Consider the following 14,016-nt stretch of genomic DNA (forward strand, 5'->3'; position numbering starts at 1 on the left):
TGCCTTTCCCACCTCGACACCTCCCATCTCGACAAGCCTCCGTCCGCTGCCACCGCAGTACCGTTGCTCTTTGCTTCTGTACCTTCTCGGAGACCAAGACCAAAAAAATCAGAAAATCGCAAAAAACCCGTCCCGACCTTGACACCGTCGGCTCCTGAACTGTTCTGCTGCGGACGCGACAAGCCAACACACGCAACGCACACGATTGTGAGTATCGCCGGCGTGAAGACGTGCGACGGCAACGCTGACGGCGACCGCGTGAATAGCATCAGCACAGCTCCCGTCGCTTAGTTCTGCACGCTTCGAGAACCGCTTCGACTTTCGCTAGGCACAGAATATTCGCTGTACGTCCACCCACCCGCCTGATTTCTTTGTCCCTCCGGCAATAGCGCTGGACAATACACCTACATATACTGCCCGCATCGCGCCGCCGCCGCCGCCGAGCATCAAAGAGACCCTTCTGACATACTTCCCCGCGCAGACAGCCAGACTTCTAGCAGCGCCTGCCCAACATGTCTGACGTCCAGAACTCAACTTCTCCTGCCGGCCAGGCTGCCGCCCCATCCGACGCTCCTGCCACCAACGGCAACCAAATCAATACCGCCGTCCCAGCTGGCGGTGACATCGGCGAGACCCCCACCAGCGCCGCTCCAACCAACGCCAACCCAAATTCCGCCTCTCTTTATGTCGGTGAGCTCGACCCATCCGTGACTGAGGCTATGCTCTTCGAGTTGTTCTCCTCCATCGGCCAGGTTGCTTCCATTCGTGTTTGCCGTGACGCCGTCACCCGTCGCTCGCTCGGATACGCCTATGTCAACTACAACAGCGCCGCTGACGGTGAGCGCGCTCTTGAGGAGCTGAACTACACCCTGATCAAGGGCAAGCCATGCCGCATCATGTGGTCTCAGCGCGATCCGGCTCTGCGCAAGACTGGCCAGGGCAACGTGTTCATCAAGAACTTGGATGCCGCCATTGACAACAAGGCTCTTCACGACACCTTCGCAGCTTTTGGTAACATCCTTTCCTGCAAAGTCGCCGTTGACGAGCACGGCAACTCCAAGGGCTACGGTTTCGTGCACTACGAGACCTCCGATGCCGCAAACCAGGCGATCAAGAGTGTCAACGGTATGCTTTTGAACGAGAAGAAGGTCTTCGTCGGCCACCACATCCCGAAGAAGGACCGCATGAGCAAGTTCGAGGAGATGAAGGCCAATTTCACCAACATCTACGTCAAGAACATCGACGCCGAGACCACCGATGACGAGTTTCGCGAGCTGTTCGAGAAGTACGGCCAGATCACCTCTGCCTCGCTTGCGCACGACGACCAGGGCAAGGTTCGAGGTTTCGGTTTCGTCAACTTCATCCGCCACGAGGATGCCGCCAAGGCTGTTGATGAGCTGAACGATCTTGACTTCAAGGGTCAGAAGCTCTACGTTGGCCGTGCTCAGAAGAAGCACGAGCGTGAGGAGGAGCTGCGAAAGCAGTATGAGGCTCAGCGGCAGGAGAAGAGTGCCAAGTACCAGGGTGTCAACTTGTACGTCAAGAACCTGGCAGACGAGATTGACGATGAGGAGCTCCGCAAGATCTTCGAGCCATATGGTGCCATCACCTCTGCCAAGGTTATGCGCGACACCACCCCTCTTGATAAGGTCGAGGGCGCCGAGAAGGAGGATGGTGAGAAGAAGGAGAGCGAAAGCTCTGCCGAGGACAAGGAAGAGGAGAAGAAGGACGATGCTGATGAGCTTGCTAAGAAGCTGGACACGGTCACCATCGGCGGCGAGAAGAAGGTGCTCGGCAAGAGCAAGGGCTTCGGTTTCGTCTGCTTCTCCAACCCAGATGAGGCTACCAAGGCTGTCACTGAGCTCAACCAGAAGATGATTCACAGCAAGCCACTCTACGTGGCTCTGGCGCAGCGTAAGGAGGTCCGCAAGAGCCAGCTCGAGGCCAGCATTCAAGCGCGCAACCAGGTCCGTATGCAGCAACAGGCCACTGCCGGCGGTCTTCCACAGCAGTTCATGGCTCCACCACAGATGTTCATTGGTCCAAACGGCCAGCCGATGATGATTCCGGGCGGACGTGGTCAGATGCCCTTCGTTCAAGGTATGCCACAAGGCCAAGGCCAGCGCGGCGGTTTCCCAGGAATGCCCCAGCAGGGCGGTCGCGGTGGTCCTGCCGCTCTCCCACAGATGCCTCAGATGCCATACGGATTTCCGCCACAGATGGCTGGCATGCCACAAGGTTACTCCAACCCAGCTGCCTATGCTCAGATGATCCAGCAAGCCCAAGCCCTTGCGCAGGGCGCTGGTCGTGGTGCTGGTCGTGGTGGCCCAGTTCCAGGTATGCCAATGATGCCAGGTATGCCAGGCCTTCCACCACAGATGATGGGTGGTCCAGGCATGGGTCGTGGTGGCGCCCCAGGCGGTCAAGGCCGTGGCCCAATGGGTGGTCGTTCAGATGAGCAGCGCGGTCGTGCTGCAAACCGTGGTGCAGCTGGCCCAGGCATCGATCTTGCCGCTCTCGGCGCCGCTCCACCGCCACAGCAGAAGCAGATGCTCGGCGAGGCTCTGTACCCCAAGATCCACGCCCAGCAGCCAGAGCTTGCTGGCAAGATTACCGGTATGCTTCTCGAGATGGACAACGAGGAGCTCATCAACCTGTAAGTCAACGACATTCACTTGCAGCCATTCTTGACACTGACAATTCGCAGCACCAGCAACGATGATGCGCTCCGTGAGAAGGTCCAGGAGGCACTCAACGTCTACGACGAGTATCTCAAGAACCACAGCGGTCCAACAGGTGGTGACGCTGAGGGTGCTGCCCAGCCAAACGGCACTGAAAACCACAACCCATCGGTTGAGGAGACCAAGGATGCGGAGGCCTAGAAAGCTGCTCGTCCGGCGTACACAACCGACTGGCGGAAACGTACTCCATTGTCGTCGATCGCGCAACCACTTATGGCTCGCTGAGGCGGAGACTGCATCGTGCAGCAATGGAGACTGGCGGAAATGACTCGATGTTTCCTTTTTCTTTATAACATCCACGGGCCGGGCACTTCACAAGGACGCTGCTGATGCTGTACCGGATGGAGGCTGGCGTACGTGCGATGGACTACTTGCGATACCCCATTACTGAGCTCGAGGATTACCGATAACCTTTACGAGCTACGCTGTAACTGTCGATTGTGCTACTACTGCTACTGCAATTACCATGAATGCTTCCTGGCTGCATCTCATTCAGTGCATTTCATCGTGGGGAGGTGAGGAAAGGACTGGAGTTGGTGGAATGCAGAGTGAATGAGGAAGATATCTGTGGTAGGATATGTCATGTATGATTATCGAGGAGGTATTGAGTAGATGCAAGAGAAGAGATTGTGATGTTGCTTAGAGGTGGTATGAGCCGAATTACATGATATGTGGCACGTTCAGGTCATCTTTTCCAACTTCTTTCGTCTATATTTCTGTCTATACGCAGGGTGGGTAGCTCGAATCGCACTTCAGCTTCGAAGTCGTTGCCCTCTGCTATTTGATTCCTTGGAGGATGCACCTGGAATTGTAATTGGTTAATGCTACTGCTTTGGATGATGAGGTCGACAAGTCAAGCACGACCAAGGATTCTCCAAGGTTGTCGCATGCGACGCCAAGCCTTTTCAAGATCATGCTGACTTTGTCGATAACCTGCCTGCCTAGAGTTCGTCGCCTCAAGGCTAAATTTGATTGAGTCTTTCGAGTGCTCTATGCTATGTGAGGATCCTTTGAGTCCAAGTAGTACCTCACGACATCCTCCCATATATGGTCAAATCCATCTTCGCCTTTCTCTTGCTGTGCTAACGCAGCCACTTTACCTTCTCTCCGAGCAACAAGCTCCTCGTGTCCGAGCGACTTGACGCCACGAGGAGTACATAATTTTGCGTACTGACTCTCTTGTTGCCAAGGTTTGCCCGGTGCTTTTCCGTAGCAGTAGTCTATGACAAGCTGCCGCCATGCAATAACACCAGACCGCAGTTCATCGGGCAAGTGGTCCTCGTACGGGCCAAAGAGGGAGATGACATCCCAGGTATGACTTGCATACTTACCTTGAGGCATAGGTCCCGGCCATGGATTGGGTATGTCGAAGAGCACGAGGAAGCTCTCTGTCTGGGAGCCCGCCGAACTCATGCACATACTGATCGCAGGCAGATACCATCCGGTATCGGTAGCGGCCTGGGCAATCTTCTCCAAGGACTCATTTTCGGAGTCACTGGTCGATATCTTCCACAAGTCCAATAGCTGCTGTGGCTTCTTCAACCGTGCCTCGCATATGGTTTTAAAGATTCTGGTTTTGTTTGGTCGTGCTTTCTCGTTCTCAACGAGATAGCAAATTGAGCCCTCATACGTACCAGATCCAATCACCCGAGACTGGAGCCAAGTATTTGGCTTTGAACGTTGCGCATGAAGCATAGATGCCCAGTCATGATCTGGTATCAGCTCGCTCTCAGAGCAGAACGCGCCATGTGCCTCTACACGCCGGAAAGACTCCAATGGGAGCTCGATCACTTCTTGAGCGACTTCGTGCGCAGATCGACCTTTGATCGTGATGCCAAGACTTTCAACCTACCAAAACGTGAGCAGATGTGTACTGATAAAACTAATCGGGGCACAGAAATCAAGTCAAGGTATGGGGCGCAGAATTGATCGAAGTGTGCGGTGTTAGGTTTCGTATGGATTTGCAAGACACGTACCGTCCTTTCGAAGTCAGCTTGATGCTCATCTGGACTTTTCGTTGTCAGAATAGTGCTCGAGCCGCCCATTACCATGGACTTGAGGTACAATGGCTCTGCTCTTGGATGACTATTGTGCACAGCTAAGCTTGCAGCGCCTGCAGACTGCCCGATCGCCGTGACGTGATCAGGGTCACCTCCGAAGCCTGCAATGAAGGAGCGTATCCATTGAAGAGCGAGGATTTGGTCGTGTAGTCCATTGTTTGGGGGGACGAGGTCTGCTGCTTGAGGAGAGTGCAAGAAGCCTAGATTGCCGAGTCTGTAATTGATAGAGACGAAGATCAAAGGTTTGCCCCAGTGAATGGCATCGTTACAAAACTTGGTGGCGTCGTAATAATAGCGTTCACCAGACCCAATGGAAAGCGCTCCACCATGAATGAATGCTAGGGCAGGTATCTTGCATTGTGAAGCCAGCTGTAATTCCGGCACCGTTATGGTGACCCTGAGGCAATCTTCGGACTGCGTCTGAAGCCTGTTTGGCTGGCTAGGCAACTGATTCCATTTGATATCTTGCTCAATATAGTCAGACGGCTGGATACTGCATGGGCCGTATTCAGAGGCATCGTAGTAGTCGCAGCCTGCCTCCCTAGGAAGAGCCGCAAGAAGTTGGCCACGAGCGAATCTTTGAGGAATTGTGGCGTATGGAATCGATCGAAACTGCACCAGTTCAGGACTGATCTGCTTGCCAGCGATCGACCCCAAAGTTGGGTGTGAATGGAGATACATTCTTTCTGGGCAGGAAAATTAGCTGTGTCAGTCAGAGCTGATGCCACGACAAGCCAAGAGCCGCATACTTAGCTGCCTTCCTCTGCGGAAAGCATTTCTTTGCACGGCCACACTACTGGCTAGTAGGTGAGGTGAGCGAAAGCTGTTCCGTAGTCAAGGTCTGGCAACAATGCCCAGCCACCACCGAGGCAGCTTGTGGTGGGCTGCTAGCTAGCCGAGCTCTTGGGCCTTCCTTTCGCTTTCGACAACCACACACGCCTCCACCACGTGTATATGCAGGCGGCCTCTTCAGCGACGCATCACAGATCTCGCAGAAAGCCACGCGAGCCTTGCCTCTGCAGCCATATGATCATGGCGACCACAGGCTTCCGTGCAAGAGAGAGCATCGCAGTTCTATTTCAGTCCTCGTCACTCGCCATGATCGCCATGAGCGCGACAAGGGCGATCGTACCCGACTGCTGATGAAAGAAAACGTTGTGAACAGCTAATCCTCTGCACATTACCCGTCATGGACCCTCTGTCGATCTCGACTGCGATCATAACATGCATGGGAGCCACGGCTGCCCTCGCCAACACCACACAGAAGCTGCATCGCCTGAGGAAAGCACCGAAAGAAATTGCCTCACTAGAAGATGAAATACTGGCTGTCAATAAGCATGTTGAGCATGTGGGAAACATATTGCGAGCTCCGAGCAGCAGTCGTCCCGCTATCATCAAGGACTTGTCTCTAGAACCAGCGATCCAGGCAGCGCGGACGAAGGTAGAGCAGGTGAAAAAGTTTCTTGATGACAAGTTGCTCAAAGATGACTCGACGGAGCTCAAGAAGTCAGCTTGGCTGAAATGGCAGTCGGAGTTTGGGCGTCTCAAGCAGGAGCTGCGAGGTGAGCGTGTGGTTGCTGACAATCCGCTACGCTGTGTCCGAGATCGATGTCGTTTCACGATCATGCGTCCTTGGTCGAGCTTCACACTGCTCTATCCACTACTGACTCTGCTTCTCTAGATGTCAGGATCGAGCTTGGGTTTTGCATCAACCTTTTCAGCGCGTAAGTCGGACCACACCCTGTCTTGGACTACAGCCTAACATCCTGATCAAGATCTATGGTGCACCAGAACGAGGTGCAGCTGGAAAAGATCATCGTTGACGGCAAAGAGATGCACACTCGGCATCACGAAGCGCTGAAGGCACTGCAAGAAGAGATTGCTCAACAAAGACCAGGTCTTGCAGCGGAGCTGTCACTACAACTGGCCAGCTTCCGAATCGCTCTCATATCTTCAATGCAAAGTGCAACCCCAATGGGTCGACGGAATTCCGAGCAGTGCGCGCCTCTCGATATTGATCATTCCTCAGAACGCCCTGAGCTTCGCGGACGAAGCTGGTCGACTGGTAATGCCGCGCTCCCGAGCGATCGCACGCTTGAGTATTCACAAGAGTTGTCCTTGTTCCGCCAAAAGATGGCTACTCACACGCCTGGCAATCCCTTCGGGGAAAAGTCTGAAGCTCCTGCGAAGCAAGCTTCAGTTGCCCTTCAACTTCCACGACGGCAACCAGGGCGTTGTAGGGTCTTTTGTGGTTGTCAATGCCATCATGCAACCAAATTGCAGACTCCGAACGTCTTACGTATGCTGACAGGACAGCTGCTCGTCGACTTTGCTGGTATGAACTTCACGCCACCATGCAACGAGCATGCCTGCGCTCAACGGCAAAAGGCAACCATGAGGATTCAATATCAATTCCCTGTTTGGTCGTACATTCAAGGCATTCTCACGCTGGTGTCCACTTCTAATGGCGCTCGCGGCCCCGAGAAAATCCTCAGACTCTCAAGATTGCGACCTGGCCTCCATGAAGTCTTCATTCAAGTCCAAGCAGGCGACAATAGACGTCTGGCGCAAATGTTCGCGAATGGCGAAGCAAGCCCTTTTGATGCCACTGATACTGGCTGGACTGCATTGCACCTCGCCCTGACTGCAGGACAATTGCACACAGCAAAGTTTCTCAAGGATGCTGGCGCAGACTTGAATGCCGAATCACTTCGCCGAGAGACTCCTTTTGATATCGCGTGGAACCGCATCTTGTCCGGATACCTGGATACAGCATCAGAGCTCGCTCTTCGAGAAGTCTTCAACGATACAGAGCAGCTAGATGCACGAGAGTTTACGATCCTTCACAAGATCGTCCTCGGCCTGAGCGGGAGAGACCTGCTTGAGGAATTACAGAATTCGACAGCCAATATTGATGTACGAGACAGTACTGGCTACACACCGCTTGCCTGGGCTGCAGCCCGCGGCGACAGCCTTTCACTTCAGATTCTGCTAGACCATGGCGCCTCCATTACCCTGGCGAACAATTTGACGCAGCAGCCAATTCACCTGGCGGCGCAGACTGGTAACGTGACAACAATCCGGACTCTTGTAGAAGCAGGAGCGAACATCAATGCTGCCATGTCCGAGACGAAGACGACACCTCTGCATTATGCGGCGGAAACCCAAGACGATATGAATCATGTACTTGGTCTTGTAGATCTTGGCGCATGTGTGGATGGGCGTGACTTCTGCGGATGGACGCCTCTGCACTGGGCTTGCTGGAGGGGTTACTTGGATAGTCTAAAAGGTCTCCTAAAAGCTGGGGCTGACGCTCGTACAAAGACGACGGATGGCAATGCGGCTGTCATGCTGGCTGTCACGAACAACAGCTTCACCTGTATCCCAGCTCTCATTGAAGCGGGAGCAGACTGCACAGTTGTCAAACCCAATGGCTGGAGTGTGCTGCATTACGCTGCTATTGGCGGCAAGCCATCGACGCTCTCGGCTTTGTCGAAGGGCGATCTTGCTGGCTCTGACTTGTATGATCTGCATACTGCCGACTCCAAGCAGACTGTAAGCAATATGCTATCGGCGAGGCTCTCTGCTCTGGAGGCATCGGGCGATGACCAACTCGAAGAGTTAAGTCAGATCCAGGAAGGGTGGACTGCTATCATGGCGAAGGTCAACTGCTCGTCTGCATCGACCAGACGAGGTAGTATTTCGTCCATCGCCAGCATTGACGATGAAACTGCATTTGTGGACGCTTGCAGTGATTGGGCTCAGCTTGAGATTGGGTCGAAGGTCGTGGCAGCTGCTGCTTGATGGCTATAATTGGTTGGAACTAAGCGTGTCGAAGCGTCGACTTGCCTCGAGGAATTACGATACTGGGAGCAGATCGATGGAGTATCGACAGATTTTAACGGGAGTTTGGCAGTAAGTTTAACTAAGTTAGATAACCCTTTGAATACTCTGTGGCCAGCGGTACATAATCGAAATCAATAAAATTATCATACCGTAGTAGATGGTACTCGCGAAGGCCTGGCGTAGCAACGCTTTAGGCTTTGGTACTCTGCTCGTCAGTGCACATGCTGACCATGATGGCCCACCCAGAAGGAGCCCCGAAATGAATGTCGTTGGCTGCACGATCAAACGCGCGTTAGATGACGCTGTTTGAACGTTCAAAGCGATGCGCAACCAACATGGAATGGCATCTGCCGGCAGAGCATTCCTCCTGAAGTGTTGCATATTCTAGCAGCAGCTGGACATGATGGAAGTCAATCACTGCCACAAAGAGGCATTGGCAGTTGAGAGCAGTCGTGGGAGAATTCGTTGGTTCCTGTTCAAGCCGAAGGATTGCGTGAGCCTGTGGAGAACTTTTCCTTGTGTTCTGGAGCACAAACTTTGAACGAATCGAAGTAGCTGAGGTAGCGCTCTCGTAAGCGCGAGCAAATTTGCGCATGGAATAATAAGAGGCTGTCGCAGAGTCTTCCTCAACAGAAAGCTTTGAGCGGCCGTGGGGTTTAAAAGGTCTAGAAGTTTGCACAGCCTCAAGTGGGTTGGTTTAGTGAAACACCAGGGCTCCGCTGAAGCTGAGATGTGTTCATGATGTGGAGGGACCGGGTTAAACAGATGTGGAATCCACAACAGGCAAGTTGTTTCAAGAGTAGGGAGGGAGCCAGGGCGAAGATCGAGCCTCTCGGACTCTCCCGTGCGGGTTCCTGAAAAGGTCGAAGCCGGGTGCTGTGAGATAGGCCTGCAGCGTTGTTTGTTGGTAGCGGTCAAGATGGAAAATGTGTGGACGATCGGCGCGACAAGCGCGACAATCTGATAGCAGCTGCAGTGATTCCTCTAGCAATGTCGAGCAGCAGTCCATTGACGGTCTTCTGTAGCTAGCCGTGGAGCGGTGTAGAGCACAGCAGGACCATAGCTCGATCAAGTGTGCCACGCGTGTTGTCGTATCGACCAATGGCGGCAAAAGCGCCAGGGTGGAAGAATTACCATGGCCGACGACGGCGATATGGAGGGATTGCGGTACCGTACGATCCGCTGTGCAAGGCATTCGGTATTACTGCTGGCTGTCGTACGTTCCGTATGATGAGACGACACTCGTCACGTCTTTCTATACGAGTGAAGCGCGTGTGCTTATTATGGCATAATGGCAGGGGCCGTGCTCGGCAAATGGAAGAAGCTGGGAAAGAACGACCAGTCGCCAGTGCTTGTGCTTGCACGGGATCGGCGTCGTGATTGCTGGAACTCGTTGCGTGCTGCAAGTCATCATGGATGAGCAAGTGCAAGTGCAAGTGCAAGTGCTCCACGGCAACAGAGGCCGAGGTTGGCAGGAACGGGACTGCGGGACTGCGGGAGGCGCCGAGCGCGAGTCAATTGTGAAAAGCAGTCATGCCATGCATCCGCGAACCACATCATCAGCACGAGCACGAGCACGAGCGAGCAACACGCAGCGCCCGCCGGCCTCCACATGCCAGTGCACCCGATGCTGGCGCTGGCACTGGCACTGGCACTGGCACTGGCACTGGCTTACCGTTGCTTTGCTCCGGCGCTGTGGATTATTCACCGCCTCGCATCGCTGCGGTGGAAAGTTCTCTGCGTCGCTGGCCAGCCGCGTCGACAGAGACTCTGAGATGGCGCAACAACACGGCAATTGGACACAACCTGACAAGGCCCCGATCATATGAGACAGAAGCATCTCTATCATCACCCTACGTATACTCCATTTCTGCCTCTTTCGTTCATTCTTCTTGCCGCACCTCCTTTGTTTTCCCCTCGCTTGATCAACGCATCCCAGCCGATAAGAGAACTACCCTATTGTTATCAAAGCCAATTTGGGCGGCACGCCTGCGATAGCGGCCATTGCAGTCATACAAGAACCATTACTATCCCGATTGACGTGCTCCCGCCCACAAGGTGCGTGACAGCTGCCACTCTGGTACGATATCAAAGTGAGACCCGTCTGGCTGACTGCGTCTTTTCCAGGCATTCGCTTTATTCACTCACTCTCGTTTATCCCTCGCCGCCGCATACTGCCATCAAAGCCACTGCGGCACGTCCTCCAATCCTAATAGGTCTCCTGCCACGACGTTGCAGGAGTCACCGCCCCTTCCTGTACGCGCAGCAGAAGTCAATTCCGCATACGTGCATTCAACTCGTCGTAGCCGTTGCCATTCACCACGTCGGCGTCCGATAATCACCCATCGGGTCTACTGGCCCGCCGGTGCATGCAATGAACCAACGACATCATGCTCGCCAGCCGTCACACGCCCGCAAAGCTCTACCGCCGCATGCTAGGTCTAGTAAGCCTCCGCCCTTGACTACTAGAAGGAGCTACAACCACGCCCACTCGCATTCTCATGGAGGCCAACCCTCGCCGAACAAGCCTGCCGGTGCAGGTTGGAGCAAGAAATCTGTGGTGGAGGACAGTGGCGTGAAAGACGCTGACCACGAGACGAACGGCATGGAGAGCTTCTTGCAGTTCTGGTATGCCGAGCCCAGTTTTGAGTAGGAGGAAGGTGTGAACGAGCTTGACTGACCTGTCTCTCTAGCCCGACATGTGAGAAGCAGATTGTCACCCCCAATCCGAGCATTCTGTACTGTTCTGAAGCGTACGTCGTCTCCTGCGACCAAGATGATCGGCCTTGGCAAGGGTCTGTACTAACACGGATACAGATGCCGAAGACGAGACTCAAGGCCAACGTCCATAGCGGATATACAAGTGATAACACAATCGATCTCGTCACCAGTAGCCTCGAATGTCTCAGCGACCTCGTACTTTGACCATCCTATCCCCGACATCGTCCCTCAGAGATCGCCCACCATTGTTCGACCCCTGTCCCTCACCTTCTCGGACCTGAATATTTCTGACCGCGACTCGCGTTCCTCCACCGACTCAAGTGACAGAGACAGTCGCCGCGACAGCGACGCCATCCACTACCTAGAACAATTCTACAACGACTTGAACAGCTCCAAACCGACGAGGACGAGAATGAGCAGCCGCGCGAATGTATCTACTGCCACTGGCGGCGATAGCAATACCAATCTGCCGTCACTTGTGCACTCACCATCCTCCTCGTATGGAACCGTGGCCTCGAATGCATCATATCGTCCACTCGTCTCGAGACACAATCCCTTCACAAGCTCATACTCTGCCACAAAGAGCATCGAGCTAGTCATGCCATACCCCGCTGCCGCAGATGGTAGTCCGACACAACTCATGAAGGATGCAAGCATAAAGAGCAGTGCCAGTGCACAGACGTGTTTCCGGGTAGCTGAGGCCAACGACATCACGTACGAGAGACGAGACACAAGTCGTCGCCGCCGGGACTCGCGACAAAGTCCCAAGGCGGATCAGTCCTTGAAGAAACTGTTCATGCATGAAGCTATGAAGGCGTCCCCGAAGTAGGAAGGTCATGGAGACAGATATGAAGATATCACAGATTGTGGACGCAATTTTAGCGTGTAAGGACATCTGAATTGCAACTTCACTCTGGAATTCTGGCGTTTGAGGATGGGATTACAAAATAGTTCGGCTCGCGTTTATGGCGTTCTGGATATCGTTTCTTGAGGAAGGGCGGAACGACTTTGCTCTAGTACGCATTGGGGAGACTGACATGAGGAAGAGAGATATACCACCCGCATGGATGTGCTGGATACCAAGTCGAAGATTGAAGTCACATATAATATATAGATTACATCGCCTCGCCGGCTTATGATGTCGGCTCGAAGGCCATTAATTCGAACATTTCTACGCGACGCAACGCGATCTAACCTCTACTGCTCTCACCAATCACTGGCTGCGCACGAGTCTTAACATCATTCTTCGCAGGCGTCGCATCAGAAGCATCAACCAACCGCCCATCTTGATCACCAAGTACCTCAACCTCACCCAACCCTGTACTCCCAACCTGATCATCCGTTCCATAAAGCCTAGCTTCCCTCTTCCGATCCACTCCTTTCCTCCAAGGCTTATACAAAACCACAGACAAAATGCCAAACACGACAAAACTTCCACAAATACTCCCACCGATAATATCATAATTGTCTCCCGCAACATCCACGCCCTCCCAAAAAGGTCCACTGAAATCCGGACGCACGGCATGGATCATGGTCAAAAGCTGTATGAGTCCGATGGTGACTGCGACGAACACCGTGATGGCTGTGAGGACGCATTGGTAGTATAAGACGGCGATGGTGTCTTTCGCTAAGCGGGCGGAAGTGTAGAGAGACATCATGGCTGCGCCATCGAAAGTATCGAGAAGACACATTCCCGAAGTGAATAAAATCGGGAAGATTAAGATTAACCAGATCGAAGTGCCCTTCGCGGCTTGGATGGAGGAAATTCCAAGTAATGCGATTTCAGAAGATGTATCGAAACCTAGGCCGAAAAGTACGCCTAAAGGATACATTTTCCAGGGTCGGTCGACGAGTTTGAATGTACGTTTTAGGAGCATTGTCATGCAACCTCCCCCTTCGAAGGTCATGTCTAAGGATACTTCTTGGTTGATTGGTGCGGCGATGGCGCGTTCGAGCGCGGTGCAGAGTTTGTAGAGGATCCAACCATTCATTGCGCCTAGGATTATGAGGAAGGCGGAGGAGACTGAGGAGCCGATGATGCCGCCTACGGTGCTGAAGGAGTCGAAACGTTTTTGTATTGCGGCGCTGCTGGCTGCGACGACGATGCTGGTGACGATTACGATTGTGCTGTGGCCTAGGGAGAAGAACGTGCCGACTGTGACTGGTCTTTGGCCGGAGGCAATGAGACGGCGGGTCATGAGGTCAATGGCGGAAATGTGGTCTGCGTCTAGGGCGTGGCGGAGTCCTAGAGTGTAGGAGAGCACGGCGGTTGAGATGAGAGCTGTGTGGAAGTGTAGGACTATGCCCACCGCAATCCAAACGATGATCTGGACGAAAATCAACAGCAGGATGATCGCTATTGCTGGACCGGGAAGTTTTCGTATCCATGGTATGCGCTGGTGGTAGGCGTCTGCTTGAGATTGCAGCTTTCTAAGAAGGGGACCCTTCAGTGTTGAGGACTCCATGTCGCTTGTGGTCATGTCCGCAGCGCCGCTTTGAGGAAGTAGCGGAGAGCGTTCAGCCATATAGAATGAGCTCTGCAGGTGTGATTAAGTAGCAAAGCCTTTTTTTCTTCTCTCTGCCGTAATGTGGTAGCAACGGCCAGCTCGCTAGTGCTTGTATCAAACCCCACTATCTCAGTCTATCTG

General features: G+C 53.6%; 6 protein-coding genes across 6 annotated transcripts; 4 read left to right on the forward strand and 2 right to left on the reverse strand.

The window, feature by feature from the left end:
* Positions 1 to 29: 29 nt before the first annotated feature.
* MYCFIDRAFT_202901 (uncharacterized protein) lies at positions 30 to 2,660 on the forward strand (the record flags this gene model as incomplete). Its single annotated transcript, XM_007926560.1, has 3 exons — positions 30 to 207; positions 267 to 344; positions 482 to 2,660. Exon 3 carries the CDS (start codon positions 513 to 515, stop codon positions 2,658 to 2,660), a length of 2,148 nt encoding a protein of 715 aa, XP_007924751.1. The 5' UTR covers positions 30 to 207; positions 267 to 344; positions 482 to 512.
* Positions 2,661 to 2,710: 50 nt separating this feature from the next.
* On the forward strand, positions 2,711 to 3,707 carry MYCFIDRAFT_207180 (uncharacterized protein; the record flags this gene model as incomplete). The annotated part of the gene is made up of 7 exons (XM_007926561.1): positions 2,711 to 3,273; positions 3,299 to 3,349; positions 3,387 to 3,447; positions 3,481 to 3,507; positions 3,537 to 3,551; positions 3,586 to 3,665; positions 3,689 to 3,707. Exons 1-7 carry the CDS (start codon positions 3,212 to 3,214, stop codon positions 3,705 to 3,707), a joined length of 315 nt encoding a protein of 104 aa, XP_007924752.1. The 5' UTR covers positions 2,711 to 3,211.
* A 51-nt stretch (positions 3,708 to 3,758) lies between these two features.
* MYCFIDRAFT_118241 (uncharacterized protein) lies at positions 3,759 to 5,224 on the reverse strand (the record flags this gene model as incomplete). Its single annotated transcript, XM_007926562.1, has 2 exons — positions 3,759 to 4,589; positions 4,718 to 5,224. Coding segments are annotated over 2 exons (1,338 nt in total), but the record flags the coding sequence as incomplete, so codon positions are not given.
* A 2,451-nt stretch (positions 5,225 to 7,675) lies between these two features.
* Positions 7,676 to 8,260, forward strand: MYCFIDRAFT_111915 (uncharacterized protein; the record flags this gene model as incomplete). The annotated part of the gene is made up of 1 exon (XM_007926563.1): positions 7,676 to 8,260. A coding segment is annotated over one exon (585 nt), but the record flags the coding sequence as incomplete, so codon positions are not given.
* Positions 8,261 to 10,365: 2,105 nt separating this feature from the next.
* On the forward strand, positions 10,366 to 12,556 carry MYCFIDRAFT_210793 (uncharacterized protein). Its single transcript, XM_007926564.1, has 4 exons — positions 10,366 to 10,705; positions 10,775 to 11,275; positions 11,341 to 11,400; positions 11,465 to 12,556. Exons 2-4 carry the CDS (start codon positions 11,022 to 11,024, stop codon positions 12,195 to 12,197), a joined length of 1,047 nt encoding a protein of 348 aa, XP_007924755.1. The 5' UTR covers positions 10,366 to 10,705; positions 10,775 to 11,021; the 3' UTR covers positions 12,198 to 12,556.
* A 2-nt stretch (positions 12,557 to 12,558) lies between these two features.
* On the reverse strand, positions 12,559 to 13,833 carry MYCFIDRAFT_187266 (uncharacterized protein; the record flags this gene model as incomplete). The annotated part of the gene is made up of 2 exons (XM_007926565.1): positions 12,559 to 12,588; positions 12,670 to 13,833. The coding sequence occupies 2 exons, from the start codon at positions 13,831 to 13,833 to the stop codon at positions 12,559 to 12,561; spliced, it is 1,194 nt and encodes a 397-aa protein (XP_007924756.1).
* Positions 13,834 to 14,016: the final 183 nt, after the last annotated feature.

This window comes from Pseudocercospora fijiensis (genome assembly GCF_000340215.1).
Source record: "Pseudocercospora fijiensis CIRAD86 unplaced genomic scaffold MYCFIscaffold_3, whole genome shotgun sequence".
NCBI classification, from domain to species: Eukaryota; Fungi; Ascomycota; class Dothideomycetes; order Mycosphaerellales; family Mycosphaerellaceae; genus Pseudocercospora; species Pseudocercospora fijiensis.

Excerpts from the sequence above, each read along its gene's own strand:
- MYCFIDRAFT_210793 (XM_007926564.1), top strand. The coding sequence starts at position 11,022 with ATGAACCAACGACATCATGCTCGCCAGCCGTCACACGCCCGCAAAGCT. Across the intron at positions 11,276-11,340 it reads GAGAGCTTCTTGCAGTTCTG|CCCGACATGTGAGAAGCAGA; the intron begins GTATGCCGAGCC and ends CTGTCTCTCTAG. Across the intron at positions 11,401-11,464 it reads ATTCTGTACTGTTCTGAAGC|ATGCCGAAGACGAGACTCAA; the intron begins GTACGTCGTCTC and ends ACACGGATACAG.